The sequence below is a fragment of the Prinia subflava genome, chromosome 6 (genome assembly GCF_021018805.1).
Source record: "Prinia subflava isolate CZ2003 ecotype Zambia chromosome 6, Cam_Psub_1.2, whole genome shotgun sequence".
Taxonomy (NCBI): Eukaryota; Metazoa; Chordata; class Aves; order Passeriformes; family Cisticolidae; genus Prinia; species Prinia subflava.
The window spans coordinates 26,962,797-26,988,246 of NC_086252.1; the positions used below are offsets into that span (position 1 = coordinate 26,962,797).

The 25,450-nt window shown below is 36.5% G+C and overlaps 1 protein-coding gene across 2 annotated transcripts in view; it reads left to right on the forward strand.

The window, feature by feature from the left end:
- Nucleotides 1–25,450, forward strand: part of PTPN4 (protein tyrosine phosphatase non-receptor type 4) — a 110,714-nt gene that overhangs the window by 53,041 nt on the left and 32,223 nt on the right. For both annotated transcript variants that reach the window (XR_010080817.1, XM_063400835.1), the window contains exons 6-13: nucleotides 1,250–1,294; nucleotides 1,542–1,594; nucleotides 3,631–3,751; nucleotides 4,846–4,933; nucleotides 5,490–5,578; nucleotides 10,625–10,688; nucleotides 16,852–17,024; nucleotides 20,781–20,849. Coding sequence is in view for 1 of the 2 variants with exons in the window: in XM_063400835.1 (XP_063256905.1) it covers nucleotides 1,250–1,294; nucleotides 1,542–1,594; nucleotides 3,631–3,751; nucleotides 4,846–4,933; nucleotides 5,490–5,578; nucleotides 10,625–10,688; nucleotides 16,852–17,024; nucleotides 20,781–20,849 (702 nt within the window). In the remaining variant the exon portion in view is untranslated. The remainder of the gene's footprint in view (nucleotides 1–1,249; nucleotides 1,295–1,541; nucleotides 1,595–3,630; nucleotides 3,752–4,845; nucleotides 4,934–5,489; nucleotides 5,579–10,624; nucleotides 10,689–16,851; nucleotides 17,025–20,780; nucleotides 20,850–25,450) is intronic.

Sequence of the window (25,450 nt, forward strand, 5' to 3'; positions counted from 1 at the left end):
TACAGAGTTGTGAGAAGTCATATATGTGTAATAAAGTGTTAGATTTTGGCTTTATTTCTTAGTTGAAGTTGTTACTAGGAAATAGTTAATATTCCATGCTTTTTATAAGTAATGTTGGTATTTATAATGAATGGGTATAGCCCAGCTTTTGAATCAGAACTTCACAAAGGCAACCAGATGATTATTATAATAGTAATAATATAGGGTTGAAACTTCTAGGAAAGCAGGAATGATGTTTAAATTTGCCGCTCAGTGACATTTCTATTAAAAAAATTTAAAAGGAGGTGGCAACAAATTCTACAGCAGCTTTTATCCTCTGTTACAAGGAATTTTCTTCTGAAAGTTTAAGCTTTTGCTAACATCCTGCCACCTTGATAAATCTTGTTTGGTACCCCACTGCAGTCTCTAGTTCAGTGAAGCTTTGTAGCAGGTGTGATTTGTCACTTGATGTAAACATTATAGTTCTTTCAAATTTTCTAAAACTCTGAGTGAAATATGAAGGAACTAAATTGAGTGAACAAAAGATTCATTCCAAGACATTAACAAAATATTTGGGTTTTGTTGGAGAAACAAAGGAAGTAATTTAGAGGGAAATTTGTTTGTACTTTCCATCTTGTTGGAGTTTTTAAGTCATGGTCTTTCTGCTGCCCCTGTTTGGTGGGAAACAGTTTTTGTTTTAAAATGTTTGGCCGTTCTTTTCATTATATCCATCTCCTTCCTGACTTGAAAGAGTGGGCATGGAAAAACTAGATGAATTTCTAAAACAAGCTTTTTTCACATCATAATTAAAAGAAAACTTTAGAAGCTCAAGGGAAGTTGAGAGTGTTTGAGATAATAGAGTCCACAACTTTTGTAATGGCAATGTAATTCCAAAATACTAGGAATAATTAATATATTAATTTATTTTATACTGCAGTATCACATACTCAGAATAAATTAGTTCTGTCTACCTGGAGTACAAATCATTCTTATGAGGGTACCTCCATACAGATGCAAACTTCAACTTGTGGTTGCTGTACAAACGAGGAAGAATGTGAAATTTGTAGCCTTTTAGTGAAATACAATGTTTAACTTCATACCCTATAAGTCATTTTATTTGCAAAGTTGTATTATTATTTTACTAAGCAAAATTTCATTTCCTGTTAGAGTTTGGGAAATAGCATGCAAAATGTCAAGTGTTGCCCTTGAAAAATGATGGAATAATTTTATTTTTAATTATGGCATTTTTTTGTTTGCTTTTCTAAATAAGGTACCAGTACTTTTTGCAAATTAAGCAGGACATTCTTACTGGAAGGTAAGACATTTTTCTTGTGTTAAACATTAAATGCAAATCTGATCAAGAAAAAGTAAATAATGAGAGATTTTTGCCTGCAAAACTAAAAATATATTAAGAATAAATCACTGTGTATGCAAGTGGAAGTGTTTATAATAATTACCTGTCAAATTTGTCCATAGACTATAAAAGACTAGGGTTTTCAAAACAGCTAAATGTCATATGAAATACGTAATTTTATTTATTTATCATTTTAAAAACAAAACAGATTGCCCTGTCCTTATAATACTGCTGCTCTTCTGGCTTCCTATGCTGTTCAATGTAAGTATAATTAATGTTCATGTACTTGTTAGTACTGAAATAGATAGACTGTTTTATTGATTAATTTCTAATGGATGTACATTGTGTAGCATTATATTGTGGTGTTTGTGGGCATGGTGCTAATTTTCTCATGATTAGGGAAATTGATTGGTTGTCCTCCCCCAGAATGTTTTGCTGAATTGGTTATGGAAAAAATACTTTAAAGCCATGCTGTTAGAAACCCCCAAATCAGTACTGCTTTCTTCTTGTGTATGCTGAGGCATGGAGTTGTGGCTTTTGCTTTGAGAATGATGCTAAAAAGTATTTCTTAAGACACTAAAACATTTTTGACGTACTATACAATGAACCTCCAAATAGGTGTGGAAAAGAGAGTTTTGGTCCTATCTGGCTAAAAAGTTCAATACCTGTCTTGGCAATTTTAAGCCATCCAGTGAGTAGATGAGTCTTGAAAACTGAGATTTTATTTCCTTCCTCACTCAGTTTTTCTTTATAAGCTTAAATTAAGCAATCCCAATATATTCATTCCCATTCGTGTGTTTTTCTACTGTTAAAGATATTTACACCCACAGTAGCACTTTGTATACTTTGTATGTATCAGAGAAATAGTGTCCACGTTAATATTTTCATTAAAATATATAGTAATGTCAATATCATGTTTTATGCATGGTTTTGCTCAGTGGTCAGCTTTTTCTAGGTTGATCAATAGAACATGAAATAGAAATGTTTTTCTTAAACAGAACTCCCACGCTTCACCGCTTGCTGCAAATGCTGTCATGCCATAGGGATTTGTCTTAGGAAAGATAAAGTATTTGGGAACAGGAACTATGAAAACTTGATTACATTTTGGGGTACTAGGAACACAATATGGGTTTTTTTGAAATACTGTAGAAGTGGTGGTTATGCACAGTGTGTTGTATTTACATTTTTCCATGAGATCCTGCTAACATTAAATTCTTCATTGTGCAGAGCTCTAGCTAATGATTCCTGTACCTACCTAGTAATAAACTTCCTGGATTCTTTATAAATACATGTAAATAGCAGATCTCAGCCCTGTACTCTTGGATTTCAGCAAGGAATGCATTCTGTTATAAAACCTGGTCCAGTTTTCTAGTTTTTAAAGGATTTAAAGTAGGATCTGTTTGTAGTGATGCAAGTGACCTGGAGTTCTTTCCTACCTTCCCTTCCTTTCCTCATCCTCTTGCTCCGTAAGTGCCTTCATCTGCCTTGTCAGTGCTACTGGGCCTGCCCAGGACCCCATATCATGATATATTACAGTTATCTATCCACTTTTCATTTTATCTTTCTTATCTATCACTGTAGATCTGTTACACGGATTGCAGATATTTAAAGCTGATTTTTTTTTTTACTGTAGTTAGAAAGCCTCAAAGAATTGTAGCAAATGTTGTTTATATGTTGTTTTCTGACAAATGTGATCATAACTTATTGTAATTTTAGGAAAGTGTTACAAATTATGTAAATGCACTTTTTAGTAGTTTCAAGTAGAGTACTTTCAATGTAGGTGTATGTATGTGTACTTTTTTCCGTACATACAATTGAATGTGTAAAAAATATTTTTCTAATGCTTCTGAATGTATCTTGGTGCTGAATGAGTGGCTGGATTTTGCAGTTCTTCATGACGAAATAGCAGTTGTAGTGTTAAAAGAACAAAATTGTGTAATCACATGAAAACAAGCAAAAGAGTAAGAGGAAAATTGAATACTATCCTCTCTATATATCCTACTTAGTGCTAGCTGTAATGACTGCATTTATGGATTAATTTGTCTGTTAAAAAAACTAAACGCTTTACAAACTTCCTTTATAAGTGCATAATCCAAGGTGTTTGTAAATAATCTCTATGATATTCACTGAGTATGTGACTGTTTATTCAGAAGGAAAAACGGGAGCTGAAATGTCTCCTCTATTTTCTTTCCTGTGAATCGTAAATTATGTGGGAGCAGACTCGTGTGAATCTGGGGGCACTGCACAATGCCAAGCACATCAATGATAAACAATAACCTCTCTTTTTAATATTTTAGCCGAGCTGGGAGACTACAACCATTCAGAAAACTTGCCAGGCTACCTCTCAGAATATTCTTTCATCCCTAGCCAGCCTCAAGACTTTGAAAAAGAAATAGCAAAATTACATCAGCAGCACATGTAAGGATTTACATCAGAAGATACTGACTTTGTCAAATCCTGACTGCTGATGCTGTGCTATTATATAAAACAAAATAGTATTTTTTCTTTAAGCTTTCGGGGTGGGGCGGGGTGTTGGATTTGTTGGTTGGTTAGTTTTTGTTGTTTCTTTTAAGATAATGGGATTTCTTTTTTTTTCTAGATTAAATACCTGTCTAATAAATACCATTGATAGTCTATACAGAATCTGTATACAGATATAGAATCTGTATCTAAATTAGTGAAATAATGAACATGTTAAGTTAAAGGTACTCTGAAAACAGTATTTGTGCATATTATGTAGGATTTGAACTTAGCTGGATATATTTTCTTTTAAGATTTTTTTTCAGTCTTTGGGAATGTTCTGAGCATAAGGGCTTTGTTTTCATGATGCTCTCACCAGTAAAAAAGTTACTTTAGAAGTAACAAAGTCCTTTTCTTCAGTGTGTGTTCTTTTCTGTGTGCAAGTCTGTGACCTTTCAGAAAGAGGAAAAAGCAGTGAAGCAATGGAAAATATTTTTTTTTTCAGTATGTAACATTGTAGTACTTTCCAGTGATGGTTCCTTTGTGTTTTAGAATTTAAGTGCCTTTTGTCAGTTCAATTTAACAAAATGTAAACAATATTTATAAAACATTTGCTTGATCAGGTCATGTTGTTTGCTTTCAAAACTACAGAATGTTAAGTTAAATTTCAGATAAAGGCTTAGAAAACTCTTAGCTAGGGTAAAGGCATTTGAGTGAATTGATGGTAATTTAACCTTAAATTACCAATGCCAAATACAGGATTGTAAAACTAGTTTCCAGATTCTAGGGCTCCACAAACATTTAAATGATAAAGTACATTAAAATAAAATGTATTGTAGGCTCTTGTCAAGACTTCTGTTATTTTGGAAACATAAGTTCTTCTCTGTTAAAATTTTTGGGATATAGTCTGTTTATCATGAGAAAGGAAATTCAGATTTCAGGGTGGGGATAGAAGTATTAAAATGAATGCAGATTTTCTGTCTGCACTCACTTGGGGAGCCTGATGTGGGAGGTCGTGTTAGAACATTTCTGATTTAGCTGCTTTCTTTCAGAGGGTTGTCTCCTGCAGAAGCAGAGTTCAATTATCTCAATACAGCACGTACTTTAGAACTTTATGGAGTTGAATTGCACTATGCAAGGGTAAGTTTGGATGAACTAGTGTTGCAATGTAAAAATGTATTCCTCTGAAATTAATGGAAAAATACAATATTGATAGTTCTATAGCAGGTGCTTGATTAGAGTGCAAAGATATTTCAAGAGAAATGTGCTATTTACATAAGCTTATGATATTGTTTGTTTTAGAATCTCTCCTCTCTGTGTTCTGAGATTGCAATTTCCTTTCAGGTAGGCATTTAAGTTGCTGGTTGCTATTAGTGTAGCAAATGCCAAGCCTGTGTGTTAGTGCTGCTGTTCTTAATAAACCAGAATATTTGCGTATTTACTTCTTCAAAGTTGGTGAAAGACAGAAGATCTAACTTGAGAAATTAAAATTTTGTGGTAGCTTATGACGAACTGAGAGCAAACATTCAGATTTGTCCTAAATAGGAGGGAATATTTTAATTTCTTATTTGTCTTATTAAAACACATTTCCTTTCACATTAATTTGTTTATTTAGAGAGAGATGAGAATGAATATATATGAGGTTTCAAAAGATATTTATACTGTTCTTCAAGTATTTTCCTCTTTTCTTTTAAAGGATCAGAGTAACAATGAAATAATGATTGGAGTGATGTCAGGTGGAATACTAATTTTTAAGAACAGAGTACGAATTAACACCTTTCAGTGGTAAGGACAGCTGTTTAATGTTTTTATTTGCTATTTCAAAATGTTTTTACCACTCTTAAAAAGACTGAAACATAGGTTGTATCGTATTGTGTTGAAAGTATCTATCTTATGTGCTACTGGGAATTTTCTGGTGGAGTGTTGTCCTGGTCTGCATGCTGTGCTGTTTAAACAACTTTGAAACTCTAAGAGAACTGTAATGAATTTCAGTATTCTTTTTCTTTACATTTACATTTCTTTACATACTTTACATTTAATTAACTATATAGCCAGGGCCAGTGTGATGGTCTAGCTTTCAGTCTTTAAAGAGACAGTTCAATTGAAAAACTGACTTCTGTAATGCTCTTTAGAGGTGCTCTGTAACCTCTGTGGTGCTTTATAGAAGTTACGTCACCTCTCTGGAAATGCCTTTCGTGGTTCTGCAGAAGTAACCTTCCCTGGGTTTCCTTGGGCGGTTTGGAATCCCCTTGGACAGCCTTTTATCACTTGTGTCGCTGAGCTGCTGCAGCTGCATTGTGAGTGGGTGAAGTCAGGGATACAGGATTATCATAACAGACAGGAGTTCACCAGGCACAAAAGCTGCTCGTTCTAGAGGAATGATCAGAACACTTCATTTGCTGCTGATTTTGCATTTTTGTTTGCTGCTGATGTGGGCTTGATCTTTTCTGTAACCCAGTGAATTTCTGAGATATTCTGGGTTTCTGTTCTAAGCTTAGTCTCAAGGTTCATGGTAAGATGTTATGTATTTTGTGGTTTACCAAGCTGAGAAACAATGTAATTGGTCAAATTTTAGTCGATTTTTATAGAGAAAGAAAGAACAAAGTTAGATCAAAGTGTTATCTGCAGCCAGTACATCTGAACGTGGTGAACATTTTACCTGTATGCATTTGAAAAAAAGTCAGTCTGAGACAATTACAAAGCATGTGAATTTCCAGTCTTCAAGGTTATTAGTAAATTAAAACTGGATCTTGCAATATAAACCTGAAACTACTGTAGCAGTCAGTAGGACCTGCCCTTGTAATAGTGACACATTCCAGGAAAGAGATCCTTCTTGTGGTCAGAGTTGTGAGATGTTGGAGCCATTTCTGGGCTAAGGCTGCTTTATAAATGGAATGCTGTAATAGTCAGGAAGGTTTATTTCAGTCTGATTTTACTGCTGTTATATTTGGGAAAACAGCAATAGTAGAAATAGGTTCTGTAAAGCACACTGGTAAATTACTGAGTACATACAATCTAAGTCATAATTAAACTACACGTCCCTAATAGAAGTTGGAGGTTTCTGTGAGTTCTGCTTCATATTGTTTGCATGCCAGGGATGCTGATCTAAATTCTTAGTGTGGTTTTTTTTGTGTGTGTAATTACCTAAACAGTTCTTCTTTGTATTCAACCATATCAGCTGACACCAGGGATATTAATTTCTTGCTGTGAAGACTGTAGTTACCAACATAATTGGTCTTGACAAAAAAAAAAAAAATCCTTCCCCATTTCACTCTGTTAGAGGCTTTCTTTTGCTATGAGTAATAATCTGAAATGCCAGTTTCCACAATATAGCTCAATAATAGACCTATTACCCTTTCTTTCTATCCATAATCATGCTGCTGCTCTTGTGCCCCTAGTACTCATACTTCTTTTTGCTTCCACTTGTTCTTGCTCCTGTGCAACTGGAGCTGTGTAAAGTCTTCCCAGTGCTTTATGGGTATAGTAGATATTTGGATACCTGTTTTTCAGTACTCCTGAGTTTTGAGACAAGTGAGAGGATAGAAATGCATGTATGTGGGACGAAATAAAGATTTAACTGTATTGCTTAGAGAAGAATCTAGTAAAATGTCTTTGCCCTCTCACTCTTAATTTGAATTATATAATTCTTCACTCTCTCTATATCTAAATTGCTCATTATGAACCTTTTGATCATGGGGAGAAATGAAACAGGAGAAAGACAAGTGAGGAATAGGGGAAAACAAAGGACACTGCCTTTCATCCCATGTGTCCTAATTTGACCTTCCTGTATTGTATATAATTTTCCTTTCTCTAGACTTTGCTACCAGGCACAGAGACCTGGGAATCCAAGGCAATTGAAGACCAAAGGAGGAGCTCATGGAGTACGTCAGCCTTTCCTTTGTTACTAGACCAGCTGTCCAGCAGTTGGAAACGTGCTTTCCTTAGCCTGTTGTTTGTGGTTGATGTATCTCTGGAAAGCTTTGCTGACTTTTGCATCCAGTGCCAGTTGCAGCTGCAGTTGTGCTGTGGATTTCCTAGTTTTGTCCCTGAATGATTAGGTAGTACTGTGTTCCTCCTTGGTCATCTGATCCTGCTTACACATCTTACACACTTCCTTCTGTGACTGAGCCCAGTCAGCAGTTCTGAGTGCATCTGGGCTGGCCTCTTCTCATGCTTGCATGTTTTCCAGCACATCAGGATTGTTCTGGATTGAGAAGATTGACTTTGAGACTGACTACCTGTCCTCTGTTCCTCTGACCTAGAGGCAGCTTCTGTAGGATTTTGCCCACCATAACTCTGAACAAACTGGAGTTCCCTCTGCTGAACCCGTGGTCTGGTCTGCTGCATGCCTCCGCTTCCTTTAAGATCTTTAGCTTCACCATCTCACAGCTGCTGGAGCTCAGTTTGTCTTTGGCTTCTAAATCTGGACAATCCTTTCTTGTGAGTTGGGCTACCAGGAGCACCTTCCCTGGACAACTGGTCCAGAACCTGTGTCAGAGAAGTCTTGCTCGAGAAATTTGCTGGGTTGCTCATTGTCTTACCACCCTCCCAAGGGTCGGGGTGCAAAGCCCTTGTGAGAACCAGGGCTTGGTATCATGAGACACCTTCCCTGTGTTTGAGTACAATCTGCATTCTAGACTAGGATTTCAAAGATGTCTTCATTAAAAATATATATTTTATTATTTAGGACATCTGAGGTGGCTGTAGATGGGAAAATCATACCAGGACAATAATATTAATGCCTGCCCGTTCTTATGCTTTTCCTTGGATATGCAGCATTGCCAGCAGTCAGAGAAAGGAAGCATAGGCAGAGATGCCTTTTCCTTGGCCTGAGTGTGGATATGCTCATTCTGTGCCTAGCAGGATATTAGCAGTGCATAGGAACTCTCTTATCTGCTGCAATTTTTTTGAAATAGCTGGGAATCAGCTTTTCTGAGTAATTTCTTTGTACTTGAATGGTGCCTCTTTTGAGTTGAGTTAGATCTTATTGGTTAATGTTACAGCTTTGACTCTGTTCCAAATGGTTTCAGGCGTAAAAGTCAGCTGACCTCACTCTGTGAGCCTAAATTATGGCATGAGATTAAAACCTCATATGTATTATTCTCTTTGAGTTTGTAAATCACCGAGTGCAGTAATTTCTTCAGCACAAGAGGAGACCCCAAAGAGTAAAAGATGGTAAATGCTTTTATAAAAGAAATAATTGCTAAGTAAATCTGATACGTTGCAAAGTGTATGGAGCTCCATTTTTAGAAAAGATGCATATTAGAATGTTCTTTTAATTGCACTGAACACCACAATATTAAAAAATTAGTAATAACATGCTTGTTGATTAACTGCAGCCTAACTAGTCTAATTTTTTTCCTGTTTTCTCCACAGTTGGACTGTCAATAATAACTAGTGTATGTTCTATCCAGCAAATATAAGACCCATCCTACATTACCCTTAAGCAGTTTTTTGTCATGGGACATTCTAAGATCAGTGCATTGCCAGGGGAATAATTTGATTTCGGTAGATAAGATGTAACGCCCCTTTAACTGTCAAATCCTTAAGAAACTAACTCTGATAACAAGAATTTATTAAGAATTAAAAAAATCCAACAAACAAACAAATAGGTCAGTTATTGCTGCTGCCTTTTTTTTTTTAATTGTTAACTGTTAAACTAATGGCAAGGCTGGGAAAGAAAAAGGAAATGGGAAAATATGTAAATAAGCATAATTTAAACACGAATGTTAACAGAGTGTCTTTATGTTACTGCTGGTAAAGACTCTCACAACAAATTAATACATCCCACTTAGGTTCCTGCTCTGAATAATCCCCTAAAGAAAAATGTTTTTATTTGATCTAATTAAGAAGACAACTTCTATATATAGATATCCAACTTAGGTGTCTGTTAATGGTTTTGCTTCTCATCCTTCATGGTCTAAAGGGTTTTTTATTCAGCAGGTGATAAATATGCAAGTAATAATTCCAGTCAGTTTGCAGTATTATTTCAGTTGTTTATTTTTCAAGTAACAAAACTTACAATATTTTTCTTTTTACAATTTGAACCTCACTTTTCTCTTGACCAAGGTGATACTCCTCTATATTGAATAAAATATGTGGACTATCCTAATACCCCATTTCTTTGGAAAAGTGTATCATTAGGTTGTGTTGAAAATACAGGCTGTGTTTTCCCATTTTTTATAACTACTATTAGAGTTACCATCCAAAACAGTCTGGAATTACTGTCAGGGTTTCATATGTTTATAGATAACCTGAAAGTTGAACACTTCTGTATGCAGATTTTTCCATGTCCTGTGATACTGTAAATGGTTTTTCCTCTAAACAGTGTGATCATTTTTTTAAGGTTGTGAGTCCTATCTCTTGTGCTTATATCTTATGTTAGCTATTTTACTAAAACAAGTTCTGGTTATATTTAAAGACATGTAAGAACATAGAGAAAGAACATCTTTCAGGGATCAGGTGAAGTTCAAAGGATTTTTTCATATTCTAAGGGATAATGAAAGCAGCCTCAGAAAAGAGAACATCTGCCTGGAATGGCCTGGGGATAGAAGAGCTCTTTGGGCTTTGCAATGGGGAAAATATACCAGAATTAGCAACTGCCTTGGGTTTAGGATGTAAACAAGTGAATTTGATGGATAATGTAAATATACAGCTCATAAATTTCAAATTATGCAAACTATTTTAAATAATCTTTGGTATCTTATTTTTTTATCCGTGGAAATGAAATCTCTTCTCTCTAGAAAGTATATTTCAGTAGGTGTATTTAAGCCTTTAACCATGATTCAGTATATGAAATGTTTTAATATTGTGGTTTTATTTTTCATTTAGGTTGAAGATTGTAAAAATTTCTTTCAAGTGCAAGCAGTTTTTTATTCAACTTAGGAAAGAATTGGTGAGTACTGTCTTTAATTTGATCTGAAAGTAACAAAATTTCTTCTGCTACATGTCTGCATTATACTGACTGATGTTATATTTATTCCTGGTTTTGTCTACAGTTAAAAGTTTAGTTTCACCAACATTCACACTGTTTCATGTTTCAAATAAACCATTACAATGCTTTATAAGTTTTCATTTAAATTTGATTTGCCTTATATTTTAGATAGTTTTAGTTTTACGTTTGCATACAGGAAATGTAACTTGTTTATGTAAGATAAATGTGGAAGAGGTTGGAAGTAAATCAGTATTAAATTTAAATTTCATGAAAAAACAGGTATATAAAAAACTAAAGGTAGTCATTAATGCTGCTTCAGTTGTATATATCCTTGTAAACTAATGGTTGATCAACATGTTCATTTGTATTATTCAGATTTGGTAATGCATGATGACTTTATTACTTATATTTAAATAAAAGAGATAAGATTTCCTTTGTAGTTCTAAATTACATATGGTAAATTTTTATGCCTACTTCTGAATTTCTGGTGGAAAAGGCTGGAGCTGAATGTTTCACTGCTTGAGGTGTGTGTTTGCTACCCCTGTGTGAAGCACCACAGGACCACTGTGCATTTAATTCAGCAAGAAATGGATTGTTCTGTGCCCCTGAGAGATGAGCTTCTGTTACAGACATAGCACTGGGGAAAGATGGAGGAATTTATTAAAAGTATGACTACGTGATGAACTTGTCAGATGAGTTAAGAGGTTTTGTGCAATTCTTACATCTGAAGGGATTTGCTGGGGGGAGGTGAGACACTGAACAGGCTGTGGGTGCTCCAGCCCTGGCAGCGCTCATGGCCAGGCTGAGCGACCTGCTCGGGTGGGAAGTGTCCCTGCCCAGGGCAGGTGGGCTGGGATGAGATGATCTTGAAGATCTCTTCCAACCCTTAATGTTCTGTGAGTCTGTGATTTGAAGACCTGAAATGCAGAGTTACAGATTAGCTGTAAAAGATGACTCGAGGCAGAAATGCGTCTTAAATACTTACAGGGCTGTTCCAGGCTTCAAGACAATATGGTTAAACAAGAGAAACAGCTGTTCTGTCAGGACAGGCCAATGTCTGGTGACTGGTACTAGTGCTGAAAACAGGAGTCACACAGGTGTATGACAGGTGTGTCTTAAAAGCAGATCCTTTAAAATCATGAAGTGAATGGAAATGTCTGTGAATGTGAGCAGAAATCATGCAACATGAGCAGAAAAGTGGTGGTACAAAAAAGATGAAGATGGAATGTTGTATTGAGGTGACATAGCGTTTTTGTAAAACCCCGTAGGAGGTACAGGCTTGTTCTCAAAGGCAGACTGGGGTCAAATTTTGTCTTGATACCAGTGTGTGGAACTTCCATTATGGTTGCAGCAAAGTTGTATTTGCATGTGAGATGAGAATTTAGGGTTTTTTGGAACTCAGAAATTGTGAACTGCAGTTGTTTTCTGAATCAGAACTTCATGAAATTGCTGTGGTAGCAGAGTTCAGGACCTTGAAGATTAAGATACCTAGATATAAAATAGAATTGGGTAGTGTATACTTGAGCGTTTCCTCTATTTTCTGCAGAAAAGAAATCTCCTTATAATAGAAGGTAATACAAAGATAGCTTTCTCATCTTCTATCTCTGTTGCTTTTTAGTACTCTACATATTGTTACTTGCATGAGGATGTAGTTTATGTAATTAATGTAATTTCTCTTCTGAGATATCTTATCCAAGCCAACAAATTAAAAAGCCTTGTAGTGTTTTTCTTTAAACTCCATGTATCAGATGAAAAGTGGTGGCAGGAACTTAATTTTCATTCATTCCAAGTCATGAATATCTTAAGATCAAAGCTCAAATTTGGCTTCCAAAGGAGTCTTACTTAAACTAATTTTTTAATCACAGCTAATATTAAAATTATTGTTTCCAGAGTTCCTTTCTCTGACCAGATTCATAGGATAAGATAAATCTCATCTGTATTCAGCTTAAGTTGGTTTAAAAGAATGTATTTTCTGTTGCATGATACTGGGCTCAGCAAAGCTCATCATTAGACTTCTCCTGTAATAATCACTACAAAGGTGCAAAGGCTGAAACATCTTGCATGAACAGAAGTATGTTTTAGGATGGATGAAGTTGCTCTCTGGTGGTAGATTGTCTCTTTTGCTTTTGTTTTTGCTCCCATTAACAATAAAGGGAGCCTAAATGACTCTCCAGGCAGCAGAAACTAGGTGAAGTGACTCAGTGATTGCACATTTGGTATGTAAAATATCTCTGGTCTAGTGCTTTGAGTGCATATTCTAAATCACCTATTTACAAAATAGCAGGGGAAATACATTCATGGTATGCTGATGATGTGTTTCAAACTGGTGTGGAAATATATAACAAATTGTACATCTGAGAAGCTGCATTTATTTGACTGCAAAGTTGAAATGCTGTAGAATATTAAGTTAGTGGACTTGGGAAAGGAATTTTCCACTGGTTTTATTTTTTCCCAACTGGGCTACATACACATTTATATAATCCAGAAAAGATACTTTTCAAATACTGCTAATGAGTGTTGAGAGCTTTTAATTGCAACTGTCCTCAGAAGTGCAAGTGGCTTATCTCATAATCGCCTATTAAATATATTCACTGCCTTGGCATAGCTTAAAGGCATCAACATAAGTAAAGAATTATTTGCCTGCTTTGATTAGATTATATCTATGTTTAAATAAATCACTTCAATGAAGTGAGATGAAGCAGTTGAATGTCACAGTCATTTTCCAGTGGTAGTATAATACAATCTTGAATGGAAGCTGGTGGAGTATTCTGACAATCATATGGCTGGAGCATATACACACTGGAGTAGATTTTTTTTTTCCTTTGTTTTTTTATGGGGGAAAAGTCTATTATATGTAGGACTTCTTCATCCCACATTAGAAGCTCCCTTACCCATTACTTCAGCAGCAGGTTTTTCCACCCTATCTTACTTCATTCTGCCTGCTCTGTATGCTGCTTCCCTTACATGCTTTGAAGCTGTTTGAGAATTATTCAGTAGTTTAGTTTTTCTAGATGTTTCCCTAAACTTCTCTGGTTCTATTTAGTTGCACCCTTGGCTGTAGTGATATCAGTAGCCACCATCAAGCTCTTAGTGCCATCCAGCATGTTTCTGTGATCTTGATTCTTCAGCAGCCAAAGAAGCTGTTCAAGATTTTCTTTTGCTCTTTTAAAGGCCAGATGTCCATTGAAAAATTACTTGAGTCTGGAACTAAATGATATGATGGGTTTCTGGTTTCAGTGAGTGGACAAGATAATTGATTTTATTCTTTTAAATATGGATTCTATATCTGAAGTTTGTGCTTTGAATTTTGTCTTTTTCTGAATGAGTTTTAGAAAGAACTTGGTCTGAAAGCACAAGGAGATGCATGGGCTCATCTGCCCAAGTACACACTTGATCATAAATAACCCTGGCATTCATTAGATGCCTACTTGATTGCTGCCTAACCCTATCAAAGTTTGTGTTGTCTGTTTTTTGTGAAGAGCAAATACTGCTGGCAGAAGTATCTGTGCTGCTTTTAAGTTTTACAGGACTTGTGCCCACTGTTTCTGGAAGATGCTGAGTATGGGGAGCATCTGCAATTACAAAGCATAAGTCTTTTTGTCTCTCTGAGATGGGGGTAGGGAAGTTGTGCGCTTTTTTTCTGGGATTTTTCCTTATTTAGCCAAAGTTAAAGGGTCTCATTAGAGAGTAAGTTTTTCAACCCAGTTTCTTTCCTGAGCAGCAAGAGATGTGCTCTGGAGTCACTGTTTCAAGGCAGGCAAAGGTGGGTTTGAATGAGTGGCCCCACTCAAGGTGCTTATTCAAGTACTGAGCTGTTCTGTGTGAGAGGAGCACCAATATCCAGTCTGCTTTTTTGTTGGGTTTGCATTTTTCATAATAGGAATCACAAAGATGACTTAGACTTCACTGTACCCTACCTCTATTTGTCTTACTGCAGTTTTGTGCTGGGGCCCAGATCTTCATTACCAGTATGGCATCCCAGCTGCTTCACTCTTCCTCTCCATAGCAAGCAGACTGTTTTCCTCTCTTTAATAAAAACCACAGACAAAATTAGTAAGATAATAATTTTGGAGCAGAATCCTGCTGTGACTCTCTGAGGTAGTCTTCTAATGCTGATCTCAACAGACATAACACCCTGAAATGCTGCATGTCATTATCAGGCCTCAGAGCATTCTGCATCTTGCTGGAGCCTTGTGCTGTAAAAGCATTCCAAGGGCTGCAGGGCTGCAATAGAACTGTCCTCTAACTTTATGTGCTTTCAGCTGAAGCACCATGGATATTACAAATGTCACCTTGGGGTCTTGTGCTGAGCCCACATTGATTCAAACCTGCTGTTTCCAAGGAATATAGGGGCAACCTTATTCTAAATCCAACAGCAGAACCAGATCTTGCAGCCCAGAATCATCAGCTAAGATGAATTTCAAGTGCCAAGTTACATTAGAATATTACAGAACCTTCAAGGATTAATAGGGGAGGGATGGGTGCACTTAGGAGCCAATATAATATATTATTCTTTACTTTAAACAATGTTTCCTAGCTGTAATTGAGATGAAGGGTAGGGTTTGAGAATCAGTTCTCCCTGCACTGCAATGAAAGCTTTAAAAGCTATGAATAGAACTATTGTTAAGGTACCTTTAAAGCTCTAGCACACCAAGTTCCTGTGAAAGTGCTGTCTCGCATTACAATTAAGTTGATCTTGCTGCAGCTCCTTCTCATCCTGCCATACCAGCTCCTCCTTCATGCTTCATGTCTGATCTACTGATCAGATGGTGGCACGAGATTCAGATCAGCTCCTTTTCTGGAATACAAACTAGGGGAAACAGCAGGTTATGTTTTTTCCCCAACCCGTAATTATAATATTTTGAATGACATTAAAATGCACGATCACCAGCTCATATATCTTGTCAAATTTTCTTTTCCAACTGTTTAAAAGGCTGACAGAACATGAAAATTTGCTACATCATGATTACTTGTTGTTAGAATCTACAGTCTTAGCTGTTTCATTCTTTACTGGATCCAGAGGAAGGCAGTCCGTAATTATACATAGTTGCTCTCTTGCAGAATAGTAATCTACCTTGTCTATTTTGTTTGACTTTTATATTATTGATAAAGCCTTTTATAACTGCATAGGTAGTAGACTTAATTTCTGTTGTCTTGTTTCTGATTTCTAATTTTTAAATGGTTCTGTTTACCTGTCTATAAAATACGGACAACAGTTGGCAGTACTTGGAAATTAAAAACAGAGATATAAGTAATCTTTCTAATTGAATTAAAATATCAGAATTTAGTCTCTTGACTATAATTTCTTAAATTTCATCAATAAATACTTAGAATTTTCTGTTCATTTTTGATACATTTTATTTTGTCCATTTCATCTGTCCTGTGGCTGAAAATACTCTGTTGTTCTTGTTCAAATACAACACTGAGGGAAGAATTGCAGGTCTCTCTGCCTCGGTTTCTCAGCATATCTGAAGATGGGCAGACCAACAAAAGCTTAACTTGGAGAAGGACCTTACTACTAAGTGAAATCAGTTAAGGTGTGCAAAATGTTGGGGAGAATTTAGTACTGTGAAGAGAAAGAGGAATGCTGCCGATATTTGCAGACCTACAGAGGTTGTTATCAACAGGCACAATAGCTTAGCTTGCTTTGCCATTTTGCTTCTTGCATTTCCCAGGAATCTGATGAATCATTTCGAAGTAGGAACTGTCAGTTGCTCTTGAGATCGATACCTGTTCCCAATTTCCAACTGCCCCCTGTGCATGACAATTACTCAACTGTAGTTTTGAACAGAGAGGTGCATTGTCTCTGAGCTCCCAAGTCATGCAATTCTTTTCATGTCATTTGGGTCATACCTCTTAGACTTGTTTCTGTATAACTAAACAGACTTAACCTTTGAGCAGGCTCTTTAAAAGAAAAAACAAAATAGGAGAAGGAAAAGAATTCTTTAAAGAAATTGTAAAGGTATTTTAAAAGGGTTTGTTGTACATAGTTAATAGAAAATTAGAGTACCACTTAAAAAAAGCATGATTTAAAAAAAATACTCCAGAGCCAACAATATTTGTCTTAGTTTAAAAAATAACTTGGACTCATTCTTACCTGAAATACATTTTTCTCGTTTTTTAGCATGAATCTAGAGAAACATTACTGGGATTCAATATGGTGAATTACCGAGCATGTAAGAATTTGTGGAAAGCTTGTGTTGAGCATCACACGTTCTTCCGTTTGGACAGACCACTCCCTCCTCAGAAGAACTTCTTTGCACATTATTTCACCTTAGGTTCCAAGTTCCGGTACTGGTAAGTGCCCATTTGAAATATATGGGAAGGAATATGATTGAGTAGGCAGCTCACCAATAAACACAGGGAATTATCTAGAATCTGTATTAAAATCTAAATTCAAGTAGGTTTTGAATCCTGCAACTGTTCCCCTTCCCTGTTGGCCTAAGTCTCAAATGTCACTAATAACATCAAGATATCTTATTTTTCAAGCTATCTTATTTTTTTAAACAGCTTGAAAATACAATTATTGTATTATTAGTGCCCATTATTGTATTAGTGCTCTGAGATTATCTCCCAAGCTGCATTTCTTTGCCTGTTCTCCTGCTGGGTTATGTTTATCTTAAAAATGTTGTCTCAAAACTTCAAAGTCTTTAACCTGGTGTTTTTGAAAACTGTCTCAGATACTGCATGCAGCAACAACAACAAAACAGACCTAAATAAATACCAGATACAATTCACTGAAAAAAGGTTGTACAAGTAAAGCCCGCTTACTTACATATATACAAATAGGAATTAGGTGAAAACAAGACATACAGGTTCTACATCAAAACCAGAACTTAAGAAAATCAGGAGGAAATTAAATCCATAACCTTTAACGATGAACTTAAAATAATAGGCAAAAAGCTTGGAGATGCACAGAATGACTGTGCAATAACTATAATTCCTGTAATGCTGGAGTGGGTGGTGTTAGATTTTGCTGGTTTATATTTTTTATTTTAAAAAAATCTCTGTTCAGTGACTGAATTAACTGTCTCTGCAAGTAATGGATAATGCCAGTGGTTTAAATCGTGCCTGAAACAGAGAATAACAGAGCTACCACTAATCATCCATCTAGAATGGCAGTAGTGTCTGTGACGTACAAAGGGACATGATGAAAAGCTAGAAAACACAATAACAGGCTATTTCTGTCACACTTGTGAATTGCATAAATGTATAAAGAGGAAAGTAATTCAGTGGCTAACTGATTATAGCATCTGTTTTTTGACCAGCACTCACAGTACCCATTTGAGAAGCAGCATTTTATGATCCTGAACAGTGTTGAAGGCTTGACTCAGTGTTGCTGTGGAGAATTTCATGGAGCTTTTTCATTTCTGTAAGGATTTGGAATCTGAATCATTGTGGTTCCTATTACAGAATAGCTCTTTGATGATGACATTCAAGTTAAGTTACCATAAGATGAAAAGGGAAACTGCATAAAAATGAAGAAGGTCATTGAAATTGCTGAAACAGCCAAAAGGCTGGAATTTCTGCAAGCAGTTTGAGAGCTTGTTGAGAGGCAGCATAACAGGTGTAACATGGCACACAATGAGAGGTTAAGGGCACTAGGCTTGTTTATTCTGCTGAAGAGGAAGCTAAGGGGGAATTCAGTAGGAATCCTAAAGCTACTCCAAGGGTAAAGTCAGTACTGATGGACCCAAAGGTGCTGGTAACAGGCAGGTGAGATTGCACCTTAAAGATTATGGGTGGACAGCAGGGAAAGTGTTTGGGTTTTTTAGAGCTGTGTCGCCAGAACAAGTTACCTGGGCTGGCTGTGGGATCTCTTTTAGTGGAGACTTTCAAAAGTCAGCTAGACAAAGCCATGGCCAGAGGTGACCCAGTGTTAGCAGGAGATTGGACTAGAGACATATAGCCAATCTTTGTATGATCAAAAGGAGTCAATAAAATACAGAGCTGACAAGTCTAGACAGAATTATCTCCACTTCTGAAAGAATCGAGGACATGAAATTGTTGAACTATGAAATGGTTACATAAGCTATTTCCATTGGTCTAAAATACTTCCATGCATCATATGTTAAAGCAAATTTTTGTTTGTTTGTTTTTATAAAAAAGGTTCCAAGAGATCTCTAGAAGACTGTTAGTGAGCAAAGGTGACATCTGTACACTGTCATTGGATTTTTCAGTGGTTCTTGTAGTATTCCTCACCAAATACTCATGAAAAAACATGAAGAGTTTTACTGTGTGTTAGCATCTCTTTCAACCAGGTGCGAAACAAGTAGATTCCTTCTTCACAACAGGGGGAAGTTACCACTGAAGTGATACAGTTCTGTAGTAAAATCTGAAGTCAACAGTAGAAGGTTTTGGTGGTATTTCACAGTGAAGGGTGAGTAGGCAATAAAATAGTAGATCAAGTTCAGTGCCCAAAACCAGAAAATAAATTACACAGCGAGAGAAAAGAGCAGGAACTCAATTGTCTAAAAACCTTCAATCAGTTATTAGTTGCAGTTGTAGAAGGACAAATACAATGATAGAGTTATTGGAAAGGAGTAGAGGCCAATACAGCCAACTTACTGCTTGTTGGAGTTAGGAATGTGTAACCCCAGCAATTTAGCTGGCAGCAGGTTTGAAAAGAGAAATTCCCTGGAGTCACAGCCTGGCAGAGGTTGGTGGGCAGCTCTGGACACTGCCGAGTCCAGTGCCCTGTTCTAGCAGGGTCCACTGTAGCATGCTGCCTAGGAGAGTACAGCCGGGGTGTGAATGTCTCCAAGGAGGAAAACTGCACCATCTCTGAGCAGCCTGGTCCAGTGTTAAACTGTATTCAAAGTAAAAACTTTGTTTTGTTTTGGTGGGGCATGAGGCTGTTTTTTTGTAGTCCTGTCCTTGCTGCCTGGCCTGATTGAGAGATCTTGTATTTCTGTTTGTGCTGATTGCCTCTTGTCCTGTCTCTGGGCTCCCCTTAAGAAGTGTCTGACTATATTTTTCACTTTCCCTTTCTGGCATTCTGTCCTCATGAGCCTTTTCTTCCTGAGGCTGAACAGCCCCAGCTCTCTCAGCCTTTTCCCATCCATCAGATGCTGCAGACCCATAATTGTCTTTGTGGCCCTTTGGCGACTTGCAGAGCTCTGGAACTCCACCAGGCATTCCAGATGTGCTCTCACCTGTGCTGGGCAAACCTGCTGTCCTGGCAGGTGACACTCAGCCTTTGCATGGGGTTATTCCCCCTCAGTTGCAGGTCTTTGCACTTTCCTTCACTGAATCTCATGAGATTCCAGCTGAATCATTTCTCAGGTCTTCACACATCCAGTAGTTCTGTAATATGAATGTGGAAATAGCTGATTCTCTGGTTGTGTAATGTAAATATTCCTATAAGAGACTCTGTTCTTGTTCTTAAGTCATCAATGGGGAAGTGGCTACAAGAGTGAGTGTTGCTGGTATCTTGTCACCAATTCTGAAGTGATGATAGATACTCAAAAATTGTATTTTTTTTTTTCTAGAAGAGAAATTATGAAATATTATAAAAATATTTGATTTGACACAAGACATCTGGTTTTACATGAAAAGTCAGCAAGTTCCAAGATCTAAACTTAGTTTTGACAAGTTGCATAGAAGAATACAATCCTGATGTGCTTATCATGTGGGTTTTTTGGGTTTTTTTGTGGTATTTTGCTATACCAAGTAGCAACTAAGTTATTAGCAATTCAGGGAATAGTTAAGAAAGAGTATGGAAGAGATGCTGTAAGTTTTTGACAGTGGCTATAACAGGAAATATTATGAAGTGTTAAATGTTACCCCAAGATCCAAGCAGAGAGTTTTTACTGCTTTGGATAAAAAAACAAACAGAAGGAAAAGCTTTTGTTGCATCTAAAATTATTTGGAAAGAAGACCTACATTTCTACCAAATGCTTTCTAAGGTTGTGGTGTACTGAAGCTAGGGCAATCGCTTGAGCACAACTGAAAACAGAATTTAGGCATTTTGTTGAGATGGTTCAATTTTAAACAAGAAATTGTTACTTAATCATGTTGGATTTAGTGGTTTGATTTTGTTTTGCTTTCCAGTGGGAGAACAGAGGTCCAGTCTGTGCAGTATGGTAAAGAAAGAGCAAATAAAGACAGGGTATTTGCAAGGTAAGTAATTTACATTCTTTAATATTTCCCCTTTTATATATTTTCAAAACCCAGAATAGCCTTCAGTCTCCATAGTTTGTTGTTACATGTATTTGTGCCCTCTTTGTGCTGTTTTTATTACAAAGAATGGTCTCCTGCTGTTAAAATCCTTCATTAAAATACTGAGTTAATGAGTATTTTTTTCTGTGATAATAACCTGCAACTGTACACATGTATTTCCTTTAGAATAAGTACGCTGAGTCTTACTTGTGAGAACAGCTTTACCACTGAGGCATTTTACTATGAAAAGTGAGCTGCTTCTGAAGGTATTTGGTCACAGAGTAGTTGGCTAATCAAGAATATATTACTAAATTTTATTCCAGGCTCCTGAGGACTTTAGTGATTACAATAGAAGAGTCAAGACATACATGTAGTTATTTCTTCAGAAGTTATGATGCTGTTTTCCAAAGTAAAACAGCTGCTACATCCACCTGGCAGTTTGTTCTGATCATTAATAGAATCCTTGCAGGGGGCAGGGAGCTTTGTCCTTTTCTATGCTTCCACATTTACTGAGATCCAAAACGTCGTTTTACCTTTTAAGGAACTCCAGAGTTCGAATTTATGCTTGCAGACTTCTAGGAGTAAGTCCAGCAACCTTTTCAAATGCCTGCAGATACTGTTTTTAAGAGCACTGGTGAATTCTGCCTTGATTTCCTTCCCTGTCTCCACCCCTTCTTTCCCCTTGTCCATTAGAATATAATTTGGGTTTTACCTCAGCCCACCATATATAGACAGCTCCATTCAAGGTATGGGGGGCAGAAATTCTGTAACATGCTGATTCAACAAGTGGAATTTATAAAACCATTTTTTTCTGTGTAAAATTATTTTTTACTCTATTTAATTTAATTTGGGAACATGAGTGAATTTAGATTTGTACTTGGAGTAACTTTTTTTAGTACTCAGGAGACTCAACACTGTGACAGGTGAGTTTTACTTCATTAAATGACAGCTACAAATCAGTTAAAACCTATTTTTTCTTGTTGCACTCTGAACTTAGCAATTCTCCACAAATCAGAAGAGTGGAGGAGAGCTGATACTTTGTTTTGAGGAATATTTTTATCATTTCAGAAACTCTTATGCAGTAGATGGCACTCTTCCCTTTGCAGCAAAACCCAGCAAGTGCTGCTGGGGGTCACTTCTAGTGTTTAATATATAGTTGGATAAAATCTATGAAGTCGATAAATTCAAAAGCCATGGCTGGAACTGGTCTTATTTTCATAAATCTTGGCTTTCTTTTAGTTAATGAAATGCTTGGCTTTTCCATCCTCAGGAATTTTATTTTCCACTGTTGCTTTTCTATTAAGAAATAGAGCATTTATCCACATATTTTGAGTTTTCTAAGAAATGTTGATGACTGATGTCTGAGGCATATATATTTATATCAGTGAAATTAAATAATGGTGTATTGTAACAAATACATCTCAAAAGGCTTTTAATAAATCAACTGCTTCTTCTTTTTCTGTCTTCCTCATGACACCATGCAATTAATGTATTTTCAATTTTAAAGACCTTTACTATTTTCAAGAGTGAAAAAAGCTTGAAACAGAAGACATTTCTAGAACACAGTGTTGTTCAAGAAACTTAATCTAAGAGCATTACTTCTTTGTCTTCCAAACATTTATATTTCAAGTTGATGTACTGAGTGGATGTCAGTCCTTTTATATTCATACAGAGGATAAATTTTGTTTTCTGAGATTTTCCAGGTATAATGTGGCTTTTATTCCTGGAACCTGCCTTTCTCCTTATTTTGTGTCTTTATCAGACAAAGTCATGGTGGTGTTGAGCAACTTTTTAAGCTCTCAGGCAGTGAGCTTCTTCTGGTTGCTTTTCAAGGTATTTCTTGAGAATTAGGTGGGCACATAAATTTAAATAATTGCTGTTGCTTTTATTATTATTACATAGGGAGATTTATTCAAGATCAGTTAAAATTGTTTTGGTGGGGTTTTTTTGTAGAGTGATCCAGATTTACTCTTGGATTTCTTAACAACATCTAGTTAGAAACTACTGTATTTGAACTAATACTGTCTAAGCAAACCTTTGAATCATTTCATGGGAAGAAAATGAGCACAGAGAATTACAGAGTTGTTATTTGAGTGATCTGTTTGTTCTAAGTTGGGAAATGGTGATTGCCACAAGTAATGACCAGCTCATCTGGCCTTTACACATTGAGTAAAATGTGGGTGCAGAACATGAGACAGGGAAATAAATTTTTTTAACAGGCATTTAAATAAAAGAAACAATTCCAACTGATAGGATGCAGGCTTAGATGTTTGTTCTCAGGATTTTACTTTAAAATTAGCTGAAGGAATTTTTTCCCAAATCATAGCAACATTTACATTTAATCTTTAAAAATGGAATTATTACTGTGAAGGATATATTCTGTAATAAATTGCACACATTTTGTGGGTACTGTTTTCTTCATCTTCATGCAGCATTAAATTTTGCATTCTGGAGGCTGTTGCTGCAGTTGTTCAGGCTTTTGGGGGGGAGTTGTTTCTTTTTTTTACATCATTTTCTTAGCAGATGTTCTCTTGGCCTCACTTATTGTAGGATATTCACAGTCCATGAAACCCCATAAGAATTCCCAGAAACTTAGTAAAAGTAGATAATAAGAGTAAAAAAGGTTCAATCAAGTCATGAATTGAGAGAATGCTTGAAGGGCACTGCTTTCTCTTAGAGTCCTTGCAAAATATTCTAGGGCTGTTCTGGAGTGCATGGGGGCTGAGAGAAGGGAGTTTCAGTGAGTGGGCGTCAGTCATTTGTATCTGCAAACTCCCTATCATTAAAATGCAGTCTCTGTTTCCAGAAATTCAATCTTGCTTCAACTATGCACTTCTTCAAGTCAATTAAATATTTTCTCAGGTGTTTTAAATGGCGTATGTCATTTGTGTGATGTGCACTGCAGATCTGTGTATAGTGTGAGTGTCTTGGTTTGCAGCAATGTTTGCCAGTTTTGCTGAGAAATGCCTTCCCTGTACTCCTTGTCAAAACACAAAGCAAGGCTGTGGCTTCGGGTTATGTTTCTTTTTGGGGCAGAAATTATTTTTGAAATTCCCACCTGTATTTCCAAACACCACCTTTGTTCTTTCCCAGCTTCTGCAAGATTTTAGCCCTTCAGCTGTGGTATGCCAGACAAATTCTGTCTTGGAAGGCTTTTCTGTACTGTAGTTGAGCTAATATAATGTTATGGGGTTTTTTTGTTGCATTATGTGATTTCATCCCTGCTTCTCAGTTTTGGGTGTTTGGGGGGTTTTTTGTATTTGCTGTAACATTGCAGCTCATAAGAGTTGGGGGCAGGTAAAGTTTTCAGTTTCTGTTGCTACTCAAATAGATGGGAGTGCATCCAACTTCCTTAGGAATGTCTTGCAGGTACACCAAAATTCAAGCTGAGAATTGCTTATTCTGTTAAGTATCAGTGCCCTGTGCTGGGTGCAATGAAAGAATCATGGCTGAGCAGACAGATGTGGAATTTAGAATTTCAAAATTTCAAAGTTTTATGCATCTTAGTTCCCTTTTCCCATCTCCTCAGCTGCACTCTGGCATGAGAATTTTTTTTCAATATTGTTAAAAGTCAGAGATACAGGAAAAATTACACAACAAATCTTAAATATTAATTAAATAACTTATTGTTAGATTTAGAGAACAGGAGAACTAAAATCAGAAAGCCACAGCACTAAGTTCAGTTCTGCAGTGTGGTAATTTTTTCTTTGAAATTTCTGCAAAGACAGGAAATTGGGGCAACAAACACGAGTGGGTGGGGACTCTGAGGTTAGAGCTGTTAATAAAATAATTGAAACGCTGCAGCTGTTTATCATGGTGGTAAGGTATTACTTCTGAAAGAGCAGACCCTATCCACAGTAAAAGGTGAGTGGTATTTTGACATTGGATGTTTTCATAGGGAGGAATGTGATGCTTTGCTCATTTTGGAGTTGTGTTCATCTGTTGTATAGATTGAGGAAGTTTACATAAACATAGTTACAGACTGTGACTTAAGGTACAAAGCAGTGGGGGTTTTTGAAGCAGTCAAATACATGAATTTTGGAAAAACTTGGATTTTTCCTCCCACCCTATATGCTCCTCTGTCTCTCATTGTAATTTATCTAGTTTCATGCAGGCAAGGATTGTGCACTGTTGTTGCATGTTAAATAAAGAAAAGCCCTCTCCTCCAACTCTCCTACATTTTATTTATTGCTCTTTCCCTGAAGGTAAATGGGGTTCAGTGGTTGCCTTTACATGTCTGTCAGCAAATACTGTATCTGCAGTCCTGTATGTACCTAATTCAGCATTGGTTATATTATGTTCTTCTGTATTTTTCCCTCAGACATTTCTTTGGTCCTAGTAGAATCCACCTCTTGGCAGAGCTGGCTCTTGGTGCTCATCTGCTGGCTGAAACAAGGATTGGGTGTCAGCAGGGTCCAGCTAATCAGAGCCCTGAACAATAAAAGAATAACAAAAGGCTGGAATTGGACATGCATTGCAGTTCTGCTATTTCAGTTTCATGTTATTTTACCTGTTCAGAGCTGCTCACATCTACATGTTTGTGAAGAAAGATACCTAAAATG